General features: G+C 42.0%; 1 protein-coding gene across 1 annotated transcript in view; it reads left to right on the plus strand.

Annotated features, from left to right (window-relative positions):
- The window catches only part of LOC137419146 (voltage-dependent T-type calcium channel subunit alpha-1G), a 640,444-nt gene that overhangs the window by 411,122 nt on the left and 211,001 nt on the right, over window positions 1-18,321 (plus strand). Inside the window, 4 exon segments of the mRNA XM_078768309.1 lie at window positions 3,807-3,911; window positions 3,996-4,175; window positions 4,357-4,812; window positions 12,143-12,243. Of these exon segments, the coding sequence (XP_078624435.1) occupies window positions 3,807-3,911; window positions 3,996-4,175; window positions 4,357-4,812; window positions 12,143-12,243 (842 nt within the window).

Below are 18,321 nucleotides of genomic sequence, written 5' to 3' on the forward strand. Positions count from 1 at the left end.
TAGGAGAAGGCTGATTGGTCTGTAGTTGCTGGGATCTGTTTTTGCACCTTTTTTGTGCAAAGCGGTGATGTTGGCAGATTTCCAAGCAGATGGAAGATGACCTTGAGCAAAAGAGAGGGTGAAGAGAACAGAGAGAGGGAGTGAAAGAGCGGAAGAACATGATTTTAGGACCCGTGGGCTGATGCCGTCAGGTCCAGTTGCAGAATCAGAGTCGAGGGTTGACAGACACTTTTCCACCTTGTCAGGAGGAAAGGACACAGAGTCCAGGAGCAGCTGGGTACGACTGGGTACGGTGGGTACAGAGAGGGATGGGTTTGGGACACAAGATTTAGAGGCAAACACAGAGTTGAGGCATTCGGCTTTTTCACGTGCGGAGTCAGCCGTGTGGCCATTTAAGGTGAGGGAGGGGATGGAGGGGGAACAAACACCAGAAACAGATTTTACCAGACGCCACTAGGATTTGGAAGAGGGAAACAGATAAGAGAGTTCGGTCCTGAGGACGGAGAGATATTGTTTCCTGGCTCTCCTGAGGGTGGACACACACTTGTTTCGGGCTTTGTGAAAGGAAATGAGATTTCCTTCCGTTGGATTTGCTTTCCAGGAGATGAAAGCAAGTTGTTTCTGGGCAATAGCCTCACCACAAGATTCCGTGTACCATGGACGGGAGGAAGGGTATGACAACTGAAGACGAGAAGGGATAAAACTGTGCATGAGAGAGAGCAATTTACTTTGGAAGAATTCCCAGGATGAGTTGATGTCAGAGGCAGTAGAGATGGGAGACCAGTCCAGATGATTGATGGCTGCTTGAAGACCGTGCCAGTTGGCCTGAGTGAAATGCCAGACTCGTCGACGCTGAGGAGGCTCTCTGAAAATGGTCAGAGAGATGTCCACTTTAACAAGCACATGATCAGAAGAGCCGATTGGAGCAGAAGAAGAGCAGCAGACATTTTCAGGGAAGTTAGTCATAACCAAGTCCAGAAGAGAAGATTCTCCGTTGACTGAGATCCGGGTTGGGAAATTGACAGATTGTGTCAGTCCCAGTGAGTCACAGAAGTCCTTTTCTGAAGAGCCATGGCTGGTGAGAGAGGTACCCACCCCCAGCCAACTGGCATGGTGACAGTTGAAATCACCACATATGAGGAAGAGAGAGTTGGGATGGGTAGATAGAAGTTGGTCCATATTCTCAGACAGCGAGATGTAGATGGAGTCATCACTGTTTGGTGGACGGTACAACACACATATGAACAAAAGGTGGGAGCGAAGGGGAAGCCATAGCCAAAGGTATTCATGGGGGTGAGGTGGAGAGAGGGCAGTGCAGGGCGAGTGAGGAAGAGAGTTTTTTTATAAAGATAGCGATCCCACCTCCAGGACGAGGCTCAGGTCTATCATACCGGAGGAGGGAGTAACCTGGGAAAGATACCAAGGAATCAGAGACATCATGAAGGAGGAAAGTTTCTGTTAAGCAGATCACGTCTGGTTTGTCAAAAGCAACCTGTATGGAGAGATCAGTTAAGTTTGAGCGAAGGCCCCGGATGTTTGAGGTCCATACTGTTAAGGAAGAGGAAGGGGGAGCATCGGATACAGAACAGGGGGGGGGGGAGCAGTAGGGCAGGATGTGGAAGAGGAGGAAGAGGTCGGGAGAGCTGTTGCAGGTGTGTCAGAGATTACAGAATAGCTTGGAGAAAGGGAAGAATGGGGCGGACAAAAGGTTTGATCGTGTTTGGGTGAGGCGCAGTGAGGTGTTATTTGAGGAGGGGGAAGAGTGAGGCAGAAGGTTGAGGAAGATGAAGGTGAAAGTTGGAAGGGGGAAGAAGCGGGGAGGACGCTTTGAGGAGGAGGGGTGAGAGGGGAGTCTAGGAGGGGAGGAGTGAGGGAGAGTCTCGGAGGGGAGGGAAGGGAGCTCCATTCATCCTTTGCTCCATTCATCAATCCCAATACAGGTCATGATAACACAGACCCAATTTAACTCCAACATCAAATGCAGAGTGCTAACCATATCTTTGGCCTGCATTTGCTCAAATTTTATTTTGACCACTTTGTGCTGTGCCGGCTGCAATCCTGGCCTTCCTATTTGGCCCTCTTCCTCTGCTTTTATTGAATTGTCTGCAGAATCAATCTGTTTGTCTTAAGAGCTCTCCATGATGTACTTTGTTAAAAAACCAATCATGCATCCATAAATCAGATTCGCAGATGGTGACTTTTCACCAAGCTTTTTGAAACTGAAGTTGGTGAAGCAATATCTTTTCAGGTCCGTTACTCTTGTATCGAAAAATATCAAAACAGCCACTTGCAGATAAAAAAGGGAGTTTGAGGAAACAGTTACTTGAATGTAACCAGGGTGTTAAAACATTTAATGAGTATGACAGCGCAGGCGACACAAATTTAGCTGTCAAAATAAACATTGTGTTCAATATTCGATGACGTTGAAGTGCCTCGGTTAAATTATCATGCGTAGACCTCCAACCAACAATAACAACGCAGGAACCTTCCACGATGCTTTCACAGAAACAAAATGACACTTCATAGAACACCTTCCCCAAGGAGTCTTGAGAAACAAGGACATGGGCGGGGTCTGCAAGCAGCAAATTTCATTGGTCGTGATGACCTAAAATGCCGTAACGTTTTGTCGAAGTTCCGCTAAATGAAAGGATTTTGAAAGTGCCAAAAAGGTGATTGATTTGTGTTCCACAGTGTTCAAGTGTATAATTAAATTTAAATAAAACCAAGATTTAAAAGGTTGGAGAAATTTTTTTTCCGGAAGTTTACTGCCATTGAAGCAGTGTCTTTTACACCACCTTATTTGACATGTTACATTAATTCATCATGCCTGTTGTTTGTGTCCTTTATAACGTCCCTAAAACAGTAAGTTTACTGTTTGGAATTATTTTTAATTTTGTTTGACTACCAGACGGGTTTGCAGTCAAAAAACGATCGCTCCTCTCTGCATATGCATGATTGGGACAAATTCAGAGCCAAAGTACTGTTAAACTTTTCCGATTTTTTTTTTTGAATTTTTTTTTTTTGATGGATTTGATTTTTTTTTTTTGAAAACGGTTCGTTTTCCGATTCATGTTCAAAATGTAACATTTAATTGAAATTAAGTTGTTCCTTGATCATAAAGTGACGCTTGTGGACAGACAGACAAAGTGAACTAATTGCTCAACCCTAGCTTCGCTTCGGTTTGCACGGGATAATTATTTAAATCTGCATTGACCTACCAGCAATGCAGGAATTGTTCATTTTCTCCAAATTTTCTCCAAACTGTATGTTTAACTGATGCATGTTATCACACCTTACCAGGGAACTAAGCGATATAATTGGTGTCGGTTGTATTTCAAGTGGCAACCTGTTCCATGCCACCTTACGTTGCATGAAGTATTTCTGAAAAGTAGATTATGGTGATTAACAGAAAGTCATCAAATGCTCCTGATATTTGAACACCAAATTATTTTAATGTCTGAAAGTTGACAGAAATCTTTCACTTGTCCTCCAAATATTATTTTGCCACATTTTAGGGTTTACAACTTGTCTTACATCATCAGTTCCCCCCCCCCCCCCCCCCCCCCAAAAAAAACCCCCACAATGCCACTGAACTTGCTAACATCTTACGTTGTTTTCATTAAAATCAATTTATCCATATGTTCTTTGCTGACTAGGCCTTTTTGTGGGAGTGTTTTCATTACCTTGTGGTTGGTGATGCAGTATCGGCTTGCCACCCTGTGCGACCAGCGGCTAATAACCTGTGAGCCCTTTATTCAACACTGACAATATTTCCTCAAATATCATGTTTGTACCTCTGTGTGTAGGGAGACACCATCAAGTCTGATACCTGCTCAGAAAAAGCCTCTGGGAGTTTTGAGGACGAGTCGGTGAAGAGCCAGTCCACACCAATGATAAGTATGAAACGATATGCTCCTCAAAAGTGAAGAATGCACATGTTGAAATACCCGCGCGAGTGTTGTTCTTGTATACATCCCATGTTTTATGGTCCCCCGTCTTTAGTCATGACTCCGAATGGACACATGGACACCAAGAACAGCCTTGGTCCACCCATTATCACCCACACTGCAGCCACACCTATGGGAACCCCTCAAGGGTCCCCACATCTGGACTACCCTCCCAGCTTGTCCACCTCTAAGCATGGCAGCCGTGCTTCATTAGACCGACGATCTTCTGTAAGGCATCATTTGTAACATTGAAGTTACATGCATGTTACATGTATAAAAATTGATCAGGTTCATTGGCCAGATAAAGGGAAAATTGTGTTCGCATGAATCTATATAGAAAGAGGTATAAACATTTTGTTCTGTTCTTTTTGCCAATACATTTCTAACTTTGGATGGTCTTTTCTTCCAGCTTAGCATACATAGCTCCCCGTGTCCTGGGCGAGGAACATCTTGGACCAGCCGCAGAGCAAGCTGGAATAGTTTGAGCCGGGTGCCAAGTCTCAAGAAGCGGACAGCTGCAGGAGAGCGAGCGTCTCTTCTCTCGGCATCCGGGACGGCAGCTTCCACTTCGGATGACGACGAGGAAGAGGGAGTGGAGGAAGAAGCCAAAGGACGAGAGCAGGGCATAGCAAGATTAGTAGGCGATCCCCACAAAGACATGGAAAGACCGAACAGAAAGGCTTGTGCTGGAAAATCAAGGGATCTTCAGCATCCTTTTCAAGGCCATTCCTTTGATGGGCACTTTGAACCCGAGCTGGTGATTGTGGGGTCCATTTCAGCACCAGCCAGTGATAGTGGTCACTGCAATGGCCGACCGTTGAGTGATATCAATGCTGAAGGGCAAGAGGACGACCCAGATGATGATGTAATTCCACTTCTCTTCTCTCACTTCTTTCTCTTTTCCTTTAAATCAGCCACCGAAGTATGTTATGGGGGATATGGGTAGGGCCGGGGCTTATATGTACACTTCTTCCTCTTTTTTGGTTGTTGCAGCACAAATCTGCGGGGTAGCATCATTGGCTGAGGGTGTGGCTGTGCCACTGATGCGACACCCTCTGCTGGTTTGGGCAGGAATTTGTAATTTGTGATAGCTCGCCTATTCTTCGCGAAAGACACCGTGGGATGTTTAACGTCCATACCAGGTGTGGCACACACATTGATGACTCATCCTACCTGTGAAACACCGGGATGACAGTTTATAGCTGGGCCAGGTGTCAAACCCAGGCGAGACAGCTTCGAGTTAGGTGTGTGTACCTCTAGGCCACCCAGCCAACCAGATGTGAACGTATGTACACTCCTTCTTCATCTGCTTTTAATCGCTTCTGTTACTCCTTTACTCTTATTAATTTACTCCAAGCAAGATAGCTCAGAGTCAGGGGCAACGCACCTGCCTTGAGCTGTCTCGTCTTGGTTCCATTCCCTACCTGCCGATAAATTGCCACCCCGGTGTTATGTGGCCATGAAGGTATTACGTCTCTAAATAAGCCGTCCTTTGGACGGGACGTCAAGCTGGGGACCCGTCTACCGGCATTGATTGTTGGGGCCGTTAAAATCCCAAGCTCTCTTTCACAAGGTGAGTGATTGTTTGCCAGAACCCTGTTCGTTCCCTAAGCTGCAAAGTGCACTCTGCATCAACAACCCAGCCACCCTCTTAGAAATGATTCAGCCAGCAGGTGCTGCATACAAATGAATGAAAAATCGACTCTTAATGATCCTCTTGCATCGCTGTTATTACCCTCGCCAGAGGAGAAGGTATTGCATTTGAGTGCGTTTGTTACTTGGCAAATTTTTTTTTTTTTTTTTTTGACAAGTATGTTGATCACTCCGGTTTGTGTGTTTGTTTGTCTGTCTGCTCACTTATACTTGCCTACAGGTCACAATTTTAAACCGATCTTCACGAAACTTCACCAAATGGTAGAGTTTGTGGTCCGACAACATCCTATGTATTTTTGAGGTCTAAAGGTCAACATAGGCTAAAGGTCAACCACTTTTTCAAATCTCTAAAATCCTCAATTTTCATCCGATTGACTTGAAATTTGAATAGCATTTTCATATCAGCGAACTGAATTCTACCAACAACTATTTTGAGGTCAATATAGGTCATAAGGTCAACATAGGCCAAAGGTCAACCACTTTTACAAATTACTAAAATCCTCAATTTTCATCCGATTCACTTGAAGTTTGAATAGGATTTACATATCGGCTAACAGAATTCAACCACCAACTATTTTTGAGGTCAACATAGGCCAAAGGTCAACCACTTTTAAAAAAATCTCTAAAATTCTCAATTTTCATCCGATTGACTTGAAGTTTGAATAGGATTTACATATCAGCTAACAGAATTCAACCACCAACTATTTTTGAGGTCAACATAGGCCAAAGGTCAACCACTTTTTAAAAAATCTCTAAAATTCTCAATTTTCATCCGATTGACTTGAAGTTTGAATAGGATTTACATATCAGCTAACAGAATTCAACCACCAACTATTTTTGAGGTCAACATAGGCCAAAGGTCAACCACTTTTTAAAAAATCTCTAAAATTCTCAATTTTCATCCGATTGACTTGAAGTTTGAATAGTATATACATATCGGCTAACAGAATTCAACACCAACAATTTTTGAGGTCAACATAGGCCAAAGTTCAACCACTTTTTAAAAAATCTCTAAAATTCTCAATTTTCATCCGATTGACTTGAAGTTTGAATAGGATTTACATATCGACTTACAGAATTCAACACCAACTATTTTTGAGGTCAACATAGGCCAAAGTTCAACCACTTTTTTAAAAATCTCTAAAATTCTCAATTTTCATCCGATTGACTTGAAGTTTGAATAGGATTTACATATCGACTAACAGAATTCAACCACCAACTATTTTTGAGGTCAACATAGGCCAAAGGTCAACCACTTTTTAAAAAATCTCTAAAATTCTCAATTTTCATCCGATTGACTTGAAATTTGAATAGGATTTTCATATCAGCTAACTGAATTCAACCAACAACTATTTTTGAGGTCAACATAGGCCAAAGGTCAACCACTTTTAAAGAAATCTCTAAAATTCTCAATTTTCATCCGATTGACTTGAAATTTGAATAGGATTTACATATCGGCTAACAGAATTCAACCACCAACTATTTTTGAGGTCAACATAGGCCAAAGTTCAACCACTTTTTAAAAAATCTCTAAAATTCTCAATTTTCATCCGATTGACTTGAAGTTTGAATAGGATTTACATATCAGCTAACAGAATTCAACCACCAACTATTTTTGAGGTCAACATAGGCCAAAGTTCAACCACTTTTTAAAAAATCTCTAAAATTCTCAATTTTCATCCGATTGACTTGAAGTTTGAATAGGATTTACATATCGACTTACAGAATTCAACCACCAACTATTTTTGAGGTCAACATAGGCCAAAGTTCAACCACTTTTTAAAAAATCTCTAAAATTCTCAATTTTCATCCGATTGACTTGAAGTTTGAATAGGATTTACATATCGACTTACAGAATTCAACCACCAACTATTTTTGAGGTCAACATAGGCCAAAGTTCAACCACTTTTTAAAAAATCTCTAAAATTCTCAATTTTCATCCGATTGACTTGAAGTTTGAATAGGATTTACATATCGACTAACAGAATTCAACCACCAACTATTTTTGAGGTCAACATAGGCCAAAGGTCAACCACTTTTTAAAAAATCTCTAAAATTCTCAATTTTCATCCGATTGACTTGAAATTTGAATAGGATTTTCATATCAGCTAACTGAATTCAACCAACAACTATTTTGAGGTCAACATAAGTGATAAGGTCATCATAGGCCAAAGGTCAACCACTTTTACAAATTACTAAAATCCTCAATTTTCATCCGATTGACTTGACGTTTGAATAGGATTTACATATCGGCTAACAGAATTCAACCACCAACTATTTTTGAGGTCAACATAGGCCAAAGGTCAACCACTTTTAAAGAAATCTCTAAAATTCTCAATTTTCATCCGATTGACTTGAAATTTGAATAGGATTTACATATCGGCTAACAGAATTCAACCACCAACTATTTTTGAGGTCAACATAGGCCAAAGGTCAACCACTTTTTAGAAAATCTCTAAAATTCTCAATTTTCATCCGATTGACTTGAAGTTTGAATAGGATTTTCATATCAGCTAACAGAATTCAACCACCAACTATTTTTGAGGTCAACATAGGCCAAAGGTCAACCACTTTTTAGAAAATCTCTAAAATTCTCAATTTTCATCCAATTGACTTGAAATTTGAATAGGATTTACATATCGGCTAACTGAATTCAACCAACAACTATTTTGAGGTCAACATAGGTGATAAGGTCATCATAGGCCAAAGGTCAACCACTTTTACAAATTACTAAAATCCTCAATTTTCATCCAATTGACTTGAAGTTTGAATAGGATTTACATATCGGCTAACAGAATTCAACCACCAACTATTTTTGAGGTCAACATAGGCCAAAAGGTCAGAATAGGCCAAAAGGTCAACATAGGCCAAATTTCTAAAATTGTCAATTTTCATCCGATTAACTTAAAATTTGAAGACAATTTGCATATGAGGTCACAGAATTCCACTACCAATTTATTTGTGAGGTCAAAAGGATGCTCCACTGAGTGCTATTATACTTTGTTCTCTTTTGCCAAGTGTCGCTCTATGAGTGATTTTTCATTTGTCTCTTTGTCTGTCTGTTTGTCTGTTTGTTTGTCCGCACAGAATAAATATGATTTTCTCTGCAACCGTTGGTCCAATTGACAGGAAATATTCACCATAGGTGCACCTCCACCTGTTTTTTAATGATTTATTGTTTAATGATAATTATGACGTCAGAGGTCACGTGGTACTGGCGCCATCTTGGAAAAACGGGAAAAAATTTCACCTCTATATCTCCGAAAGCGCTGCATAGAAAAATTGAGACATGTCTCATTGTAAAGAAGTCTTCATGGTGAATAAAATATGTTAATGATGATGTCATAAGTGCCTCCATTATGATGTCATAATATGACAAATACAAAACTTCATTCGATCAAGATGAAATTTGTTGAGCGTCATCTAGGGATAAATTGGTGGAGAAAAAAAAAAATGATGACATCATCGGTCATGTGGTTCGGCCGCCATATTTGTTTTAACACAAAATCCTTAAAAAAAACACTAAAAACACGTCCTGGCGAGGGTCTGCAATCTCTGATTGCTCTTTCTTGTTTTTGCTTTGAGTTTTTAATTATGCCATATCTTTCTTTATTTTTAAGGGGTAGCCCATAGGGCAATGTCATCTGGAACAGCGTTTGTCTGTCCTTCACAAACGTCCACCACTCAGAGCTGAGGATCTGGTCACATGACAGGGAGACGGCAGATCCAAGCCCGGCGCCACGCCGTTGTTAGATTTTCGGTCTTGTTTACTCGAAATCGAACTTTACCTCATGCTGTTGTTTGGCGAATGCATATGTTAGACTGGAATGTTATTCTGAATGAAGTCCGCTGGTTGCATCACTGGACTGAAGTGGTGCTGTGCCACCGATGCATATTCAGACATGAATTCGACATTAGTTCATGCTAACGGTGATAACTTACGTCCTCTTCACAAAAAGGACTCCATGGGATCTTTAAGCTCATCAGCCAATGCTAACAGACCGGACGCCCAATTTAACGTCCATCTCTGGGTCGGCGCACACATTGATGCCTCCTCTTGCCTGCGAAACACCAGGATGGCAGTTTATAGCCCCATCACGATTCAGGTCCAGGCTAGACGATTCAGAAGCAAGTATAACCTGAAAGCTACCTTGCTGGCTCAATTTACCAACGAGGTTCTGTTACATACTTTGTACAATTTTTAACATCATCTCACCATGACGATCACATTTTGAAAGAAAAAAACAACCAAATAACAAATAAACAAGACAGAAATTCAGAGGTACAGATATTCAGAGAAATATCAACTATTTTATTGATTCGTTATCCTTTTGTTCATCCGTGGAAATGCTTTTATGGAAAAAAAGGTCTCTCCATACATTAGCAAGACAACAACTCTTAAGGAAAGTATGCAAGCTCCTAGTTTTAATTATCAATGGATGAAATCAACAGGATGTTGATGGGGGTTTGCTAACCACTGTGGGAGGCAAGGAGAAGCTGACATTTCAGGCGTTAACCCTTCGTCGGAGAAAAAGAGAGCTTTGGATCCATCATTCTCCGAGTCCGCCGACACAGACCAGCACTTGCCTCCACGCAGATTGTTTTCCTATTGTGTTTTAATATCAGTTTTGCACACATGATTCTGCCTTAAGACTTTATCAGAAAGACAAAAGAGAGAGAGAGATAGAGGAAAGAAAGAGAGAAGAGAGAGGAGAAATAGAGAAGAGAGAGAGAGAGGAAAGAGAGAGGAGAGAACAGAGAAAGAGAAGAGAGAGAGGAAAGAGAGAGGATAGATAGATAGAGAAGAGAGAGAGAGGATAGATCGATAGAGAAGAGAGAGGAACGATAGACGAGAGAAAGAGAAGAGAGAGAAAAGAGAGAGGAGAGAACAGAGAAAGAGAAGAGAGAGAGGAAAGAGAGAGGATAGATAGATAGAGAGAGAGGATAGATAGATAGAGAAGAGAGAGAGAGGATAGATAGATAGAGAAGAGAGAGAGAGGATAGATAGATAGAGAAGAGAGAGAGGATAGATAGATAGAGAAGAGAGAGAGGAGAGATTGAGAAGAGAGAAGATTGATAGATAGAGAAGAGAGAGAGGATAGATAGATAGACAGAGAAGAGAGAGAGGAGAGGTTGAGAAGAGAGAGAGGAAAGAGAAGAGAGAGGGGAAAGAGAAGAGAGAGACAAAAGAGACGAGAGAGAACAGAGAAAGGAAAGAGAGAGGAGAGAGAAGAAAGAAAGGAGAGATAGAGGGGAGACAGGAGAGATAGAGGAGATAGAGGAGACAGCGGAGAGATAGAGGAGGGAGAGAAGAACGAGAGAGAAGAGAAATAGTGAGAGGAGAGATACCAAGAGGAGAGAGAGGGAGGGGAGAGAGTGAGGGGAGAGGAGAGAGAGAGGAGAGAGAGGGGGGAGAGGAGAGAGAGAGGGGAGAGGAGAGAGAGAGGAGAGAGAGAGGGGAGAGAGGAGAGAGAGAGAGGGGAGAGGAAAGAGAGAGGGGAGAGGAGAGAGAGAGAGGGGAGAGGAGAGAGAGAGAGGGGAGAGGAGAGAGGGAGAGGAGAGAGAAAGAGGGGAGAGGAGAGAGAAAGAGAGGAGAGAGAAAGAGAGGAGAGAGAAAGAGAGTGGAGAGAAAGAGAGTGGAGAGAAAGAGAGGAGAGAGAAAGAGAGGAGAGAGAAAGAGAGGAGAGAGAAAGAGAGGAGAGAGAAAGAGAGGAGAGAGAAAGAGAGGAGAGAGAAAGAGAGGAGAGAGAAAGAGAGGAGAGAGAAAGAGAGGAGAGAGAGAGAGGAGAGAGAAAGAGGGGAGAGGAGAGAGAGAGGGGAAAGGAGAGAGAGAGGGGATTGGAGAGAGAGAGGGGAGAGGAGAGAGAGAGGGGAGAGGAGAGAGAGAGGGGAGAGGAGAGAGAGAGGGGAGAGGAAAGAGAGAGGGGAGGGGAGAGGAGAGAGAGAGAGAGATAGGAGATAGGTGAGAGGAGAGAGAGAGGGGAGAGAGAGAGATAGGTGAGAGGAGAGAGAGAGGGGAGAGGAAAGAGAGAGGGGAGAGGAGAGAGAGAGGTAGGAGAGAGAGAGATAGGTGAGAGGAGAGAGAGAGAGAGAGGAGAGAGAGAGATGGAAGAGGAGAGAGAGAGAGAGATGGAAGAGGAGAGAGAGAGAGATAGGAGAGAGAGAGAGAGATAGGGGAGAGAGAGATAGGAGAGAGAGAGATAGGTGAGAGGAGAGAGGAGAGAGAGAGGAGAGAGAGAGATGGAAGAGGAGAGAGAGGAGAGAGAGAGAGGAGAGAGGAGAGAGAGAGATGGAAGAGGAGAGAGAGAGATGGAAGAGGAGAGAGAGAGATGGAAGAGGAGAGAGAGAGATGGAAGAGGAGAGAGAGAGTGTCACTGGAGACTCTTTTTTTTTTTTACAGGATTCCAAATTAACGGTCATGGTCAGATTAGTTGGGTTTGGATCAAAAAATAAGGAGATGTATTGGAAAGAGGAAAAAAGTATTTGAAATTTTGAATGCATTTTGAAGCAAATGAAATCATTTTGCGGTTTTTTGTTCGCAGGGACTTTGGCAGCGCTTGAGGCAAAGGCTAAAGAAATATCGCCCAGCATTCTGCAGCACCAGAAAGGACTGGTCTATTTACCTTTTCTCTCCCAAGAGCAGGTAAGGGATATGAGGCAGCTTTGGCTGTAACCTTTAACATGATTGCTCGGTCTTTTCTGATGACACCAAAGGTACAGTCTAATCAGTGTTTCTCAGCCGGATTTACGAGACGACCCACCGGTCCTGGTATTCGGTCACCGCGACCCCTGTAATCCCCTACAAGGGTTGAAAAAAAGATAGGAATGGAGATTTTGAAAACATCCACTTCACTGGAAAAATCCTGGGTTTATTCAAGTGGTGATTGTTTTTTTTAACGCAGGTGGGCAAAACTTGGCTGGGCCAATTAGTGCCAACCCTAACTACAGGACTAACAAAAAGGTTGGAACCTGAACCATTTCTATTTCCTTTGCGCACTCAACATGGCAATTTGGGGCCTCGTCTTACTCGGTGAACATCGATCAGCCTGTTTCTGGCTTTAGTTTTGATCACTACTACGATTGAGAATGCAAGTTCACCGGTACATCACGAGGACTTGTACAACTACTTACCAAAGACAGCTCAGGACCCTCAGGAAACCCACTCACGGCCCCCTTGGGGGTCACGACCCACTGTTTGACAAACACTGATCTAATAATTCTGTATTTCTCTTCTTTTATTGAGATATTTAATTCATTTTGTACATCTCATCTTTTATTGAAAGAATTTAAGTAAACTCGTAATTTTCTCTTCTCATATGATAAAAAGTTATGAAAGCAAGTTTTGTGCACTTCGTGTACTCTTGTGATAACGTAATCTCTGTCTGGAAAGACTTGTATTGAATTATGTTCCCTAATTAGTTTGTGATTTGGTTGTTATCGAATCTACGTTGTCTGGCATGATATTGGAGGCTCTCTGTTTGTATATGTACATTTATATATATATTGTTGCGGTTTTGTGGTTGTGCAATAAAAGGTTAATTTTCCCCCATAGTTAGTTACACTACAACATGTAGCCTCGTTTAAAGCTGTTATTTCTTAGTAAATGTCAGCGTAGTCCTTTTCCTGTGTTAGTTTTACATTGAGTAGCATAATGAGAGTTAGGTCTCCTTCCAATACAATGATGCCTTGATTGCGGTGGTTTTGGCGCGAAATACCACGAGGCCGGCCCGACAAGTTGTTAGATGTCACTTGCAAGTTGTCACCTGCAAATAATAGATGTATTATAGAAAAAATTACGAAAATAAAAATATAAAAAATGGTAATAATGATTTTAATGAATTAAATGAATTCTAGTATTAAATGAATCCTAGCACCACTATTATAATACTGGTAACTAGCCGAAACCCGTGGAACATCCACGGAAGGGAGGATGTGGTGTATGGATAGAGTGTACCATTATGGATGGCATCGGGGATTTGCTTGTCCGAGTAAGAGTTAGGAAGAAAGATCAATTTTCACTTGTGCAAAAATGCTACTCACAATTACATCGCCTGTGCGTCAGCCTGTGATTGAGCCAGAGAGTTGGCCTGTGAGTCAACTTCCTTTCCAATGTCTGCAAGAGTTGAAATACTGATTGTGAATGTGTAAAATTATATGAAAGAAGAACATGCATATCAATAGACAATGCCATCGAAAAGGAGAGCAGCTGTCCATAGAAAAGGATGTCTGACTTATCAATTTGACATTATTGCACAGGAAATGACAAACAAAGAAACAGTTCATTTCCATCGGGTAATATTACGATGAGAGATCAGCCGATACCTTTATTATGTCCATCAGCATCCATGGCACTTAGAAAAAAAAAAACGTGGCATCAGCCAGCCGCAGCCAACTATCACGTACCGTCTCGAAGTCAATGCCATCCTTTTATCTCTTCGTATACAACTCACTGATCGCAACGTCATTCCATTTAAATTTATTAAAATGACGATAAAGACGTGAAACCCGTGGAACATCCACGGAAGGGATATCGTTCGTCTGTTTTCAGCTCGTTATCTTTAAGCTTCCTTACGTCTCGCCACCTGCTACACCTCTCTGAGTTACGAGGATTTATGCAACGCACCCCGAGTATCGCAACGTCACTCCATTTAACTTTATTAAAATGACGATAAAGACGTTTCCTTATATATCCTAATTTCAAATGTTCAAGGGAATAAAAAAGCTTCCTTACGTCTCGCCACCTGCTACACCTATCTGAGTTACGAGGATTTATGCAACGCACCTCGAGTATCGCAACGTCACTCCATTTAGCTTTATTAAAATGACGATAAAGACGTTTCCTTATATATCCTAATTTAAAATGTTCAAGGGAATAAAAAGACCATTTGGTTCACACCACCAATCACACCACTCGACTGTCGAATCAGCGGACGGCTCGCATCGCCTTCGCCCAGCAGACGCCAATACGATGGTGTCGTAAGATGGCGTCGTATCGGCCGATAATCGGATGCTTTTGGGTCCCAAAGTCGGCGAATTCAGATTTTTCGAGTATGGCTGTACGTGATAAACGAAGAGCGCGGTTCGTAGATGGAAAATGCATTAGTGCCGTGGGCATCGGGTCACTGGGTGCGGCGTAAAAGGGATAACAAAGTCGAGTCCTTACGGTATTATTATATAGATACGAGCTTGGCTCGGCTCGCTATGCTCGCCTCACCAAGCGTCGTTACTGAGGAACGGGCTTATTTTAGCTGAGGATAATGACTGTACCTGAGTTGCTGTGTTGTCATGATTTACACCAATCATAATACAAACAATTATTTTGCACAAATTTATTTGTTGTGTTTGTGATATTACATTTTTATAAGCAATTTAGGTTGAAGATTTAGGTTGAATGTTTTTTTTTCTTCAAGAAAGAACCACACAGCACATACCTATGGGAGGGGTAGGTGCAGACTGGAAGTTTGGGACGATTACACCTCACCACCACGTAATTCAAAACACCTCACCACCAAGTAATTGAAAACACCTCACAGCCATAAAACACGCAATAAAAACACCTCATCACCACATAATTCAAAACACCTCACCACCACGTAATTCAAAACACCTCACCACCACGTAATTCAAAACACCTCACCACCACGAAATTCAAACCACCTCACCACCACGTAATTCAAAACACCACACCACCACGTAATTCAAAACACCTCACCACCACGTGATTTAAAACACCTCACCACCACCTGGTGTTGACTAAGCGGTTAGGGTGCCGGCTTGGGATCCTAGGATCCTGGGTTCGAATCCCGGTCGATCGCTAAATTAACACCAGGGGGGTTGACTCAGCCTGTCATCCTTCCGAGGTCGGCAAATTGAGTACCAGCTTGCTGGGATGAATGATCACGGTGTGTACCCCGATTTAGAATAGGCACATCGTATCCCTGCGCATCCTAAGAGCATGACCAAGGGTTGGCGTCAGGAAGGGCATCCGGCCATAAAAACATTACCTCAAACAGGGAACCATGATTGTCATGGGGCCCGCAAGGCTAACCCCTGCTCTAGCGGGGAAAATGGCCTTAAAACGATCATTCATTCATTCAGTCATTTCACCACCACGTGATTTAAAACACCTCACCACCACGTAATTTGAAGCACCTCACCCCCACGTAATTCAAAACACCTCACCACCACGTAATTCAAAACACCTCACCACCACATAATTAAAAACACCTCACCACCACGTAATTCAAAACACCTCACCACCATGTGATTTAAAAACACCTCACCACCACATAATTCAAAATGCCTCACCACCACATGATTCAAAACCACCACCACGTTATTGAAGACACTTCACCACCACGGAAACAAAAGTTTCAGGGAGTAGTTCAGTGACAACACAGACACTGCCCAGATATGTAGATATATAGATAAATGACTACCCGTCATTTGCTGTTTGCTGTTTGGTCATGGTTTACACCAATCATAATTCAAACAATTATTTTGCACAAATGTTTTTGTAATTTACAGTACGTGGTATTACATTTTATAAACGATTGAAGTTGAAGATTTAAGTTAAAAAAAAAAACTAATTTTCAATAAAAAAATATAAAAAATACCCTTAGGATATACCCACGGGAAGGATAGGTGCCTACCAGAAGTTTGGTACGATTTCACAAAAGTTTGAGGGAGTAGTTCAGTGACAAGACAAGACAGACACTGCACACACACATATATATATATATATATATATATATATATATATATATATATATATATATATATATATATATATATATATACAGACATGGCATTTAATATGGAATATTTTTTTTGTGGGGGTGAACTTACTTTTCAAGATGACTTAGAACCAAAAGTTCATTGGAATTATGTTGAAATTATTCTAGATTTTGTTAATGTGACCTTTAAAAGAAACAAAAACCACAATTGACATTTCGAAGCAAATAAATTGATCCTTGAAAGTGATGTAAACTGATATCGAACTCAATTCACGGACAGTACTGTGTTAAACTTCTGTACGTTTTCCAGAAGTATCTCTTTATTTTGCACATTAGCCAAAAAAAATTTGAACAAAAACAAAAGCTAAATTATGACTGGGATTACGGACAGTAAAATTACAGTTCAGTACTTCGTGTAACCCCCACGAGCATTCAGGAGAGCACGTACACGTCGAGGCATGCTGTTCAGGAGATTTGCCAAGGTTTGGACAGGAATGGCTTGCCATGCAGTGACAATAGCCTGCTGCAATTCATGCACAGAGGTAGGCTGCTTGTCCAAGTTGTCGATTTGACGCGTTAATTCTGCCCACAAGTTCTCTATCGGATTCATATCCGGGGACATGGCAGGCCACTCCATATGATCTACACCACGGTCAGCAAGAAAGTGTTGGATCATGCGAGCACGATGAGGCCGTGCATTGTCATCTTGGAAGACAAAGTTTCCACGAAAGGCTGCACGAGCAAATGGAAGCAATGTTTCTTCCAGAATGGCCCTGTACTTGAACTGGTTCAGGTTTCCATTCAGAACAACCAGGTCAGTTTTTCCACCTGCATGAAAAGCAGCCCAAACGGTCACCCCACCACCTCCAGCTTGGACTCTTGGCACGAAACAATCTTCGTTGTGGGCTTCATGCACTTGTCTGTGCACTCGGACGTGGCCATCTTGATGATAGACCAGAAATCTAGACTCGTCACTGAAGGTCACGTGATTCCAGTGTCCTGGCTGCCATTGACGGTGCTCTCTGGCCCACTGCAATCGGCGCTGGCTGTGTTGTCTGGTCAGGCGTGGGTTTCTCAGGGGACGCCTGGCACGATAGCCTGCTTGAACCAGTCGTTGGTTGACTAGCCTTCTGGATACAGGCACATTTGTCAGTTGCTGCCACTCAGCCCTAAGCCGATTAGCTGACTTGGTACGGCCATTGCAGACTAACCGGTGCAACTGGCGATCATCTCTCCTTGTGGTTCTGCGTGGACGTCCTGGCCTCGGTATTGGAGTAGGGACACCCCTCTGAGCATTTCGTTTCAGGAACTTTGACACCTGACCTTGAGTGATGCCATACTGCCGAGCAATAGCACGCTGTTTCATGCCAGAATTTCGTAAAGCCACCACTCCATGACAAACAGCATTGTCAAGTTGACGGACCATCTCCAGAGGAAGCGGCAATAACTTTTGTAGACGTGCAGCAGTTGTTTTCCACTAATGCAGAACGCAACAACCCTTATATACCCGATTGTGAAGCCAATCGTCAAATGTACCTGTCCTTACATTTTGTCACGCCACCTGTGATATAATCCTGTTATTGACTTCTTGCTGCGAAAGACAATCAGTGACATGGTTCTTTCAACAAAGACATCACCGAAGGGTAAAAGAAACTCACCAGATTGATATACTGAGTTCAGAAAGTAAACCCAAGTCAAGAAAAAAAAAAAATTCCATATTAAATGCCAAGTCTGTATATATATATATATATATATATATATACAGACTTGGCATTTAATATGGAATATTTTTTTTGTGGGGGTGAACTTACTTTTCAAGATGTCTCAGAACCAAAAGTTCATTGGAATTATGTTGAAATTATTCTAGATTTTGTTAATGTGACCTTTAAAAGAAACAAAAACCACATTTGACATTTCGAAACAAATAAATTGATCCTTGAAAGTGATGTAAACTGATATCGAACTCAATTCATGGACAGTACTGT

Source organism: Myxine glutinosa, chromosome 1 (genome assembly GCF_964187855.1).
Source record: "Myxine glutinosa chromosome 1, kmMyxGlut1.1, whole genome shotgun sequence".
NCBI classification, from domain to species: Eukaryota; Metazoa; Chordata; class Myxini; order Myxiniformes; family Myxinidae; genus Myxine; species Myxine glutinosa.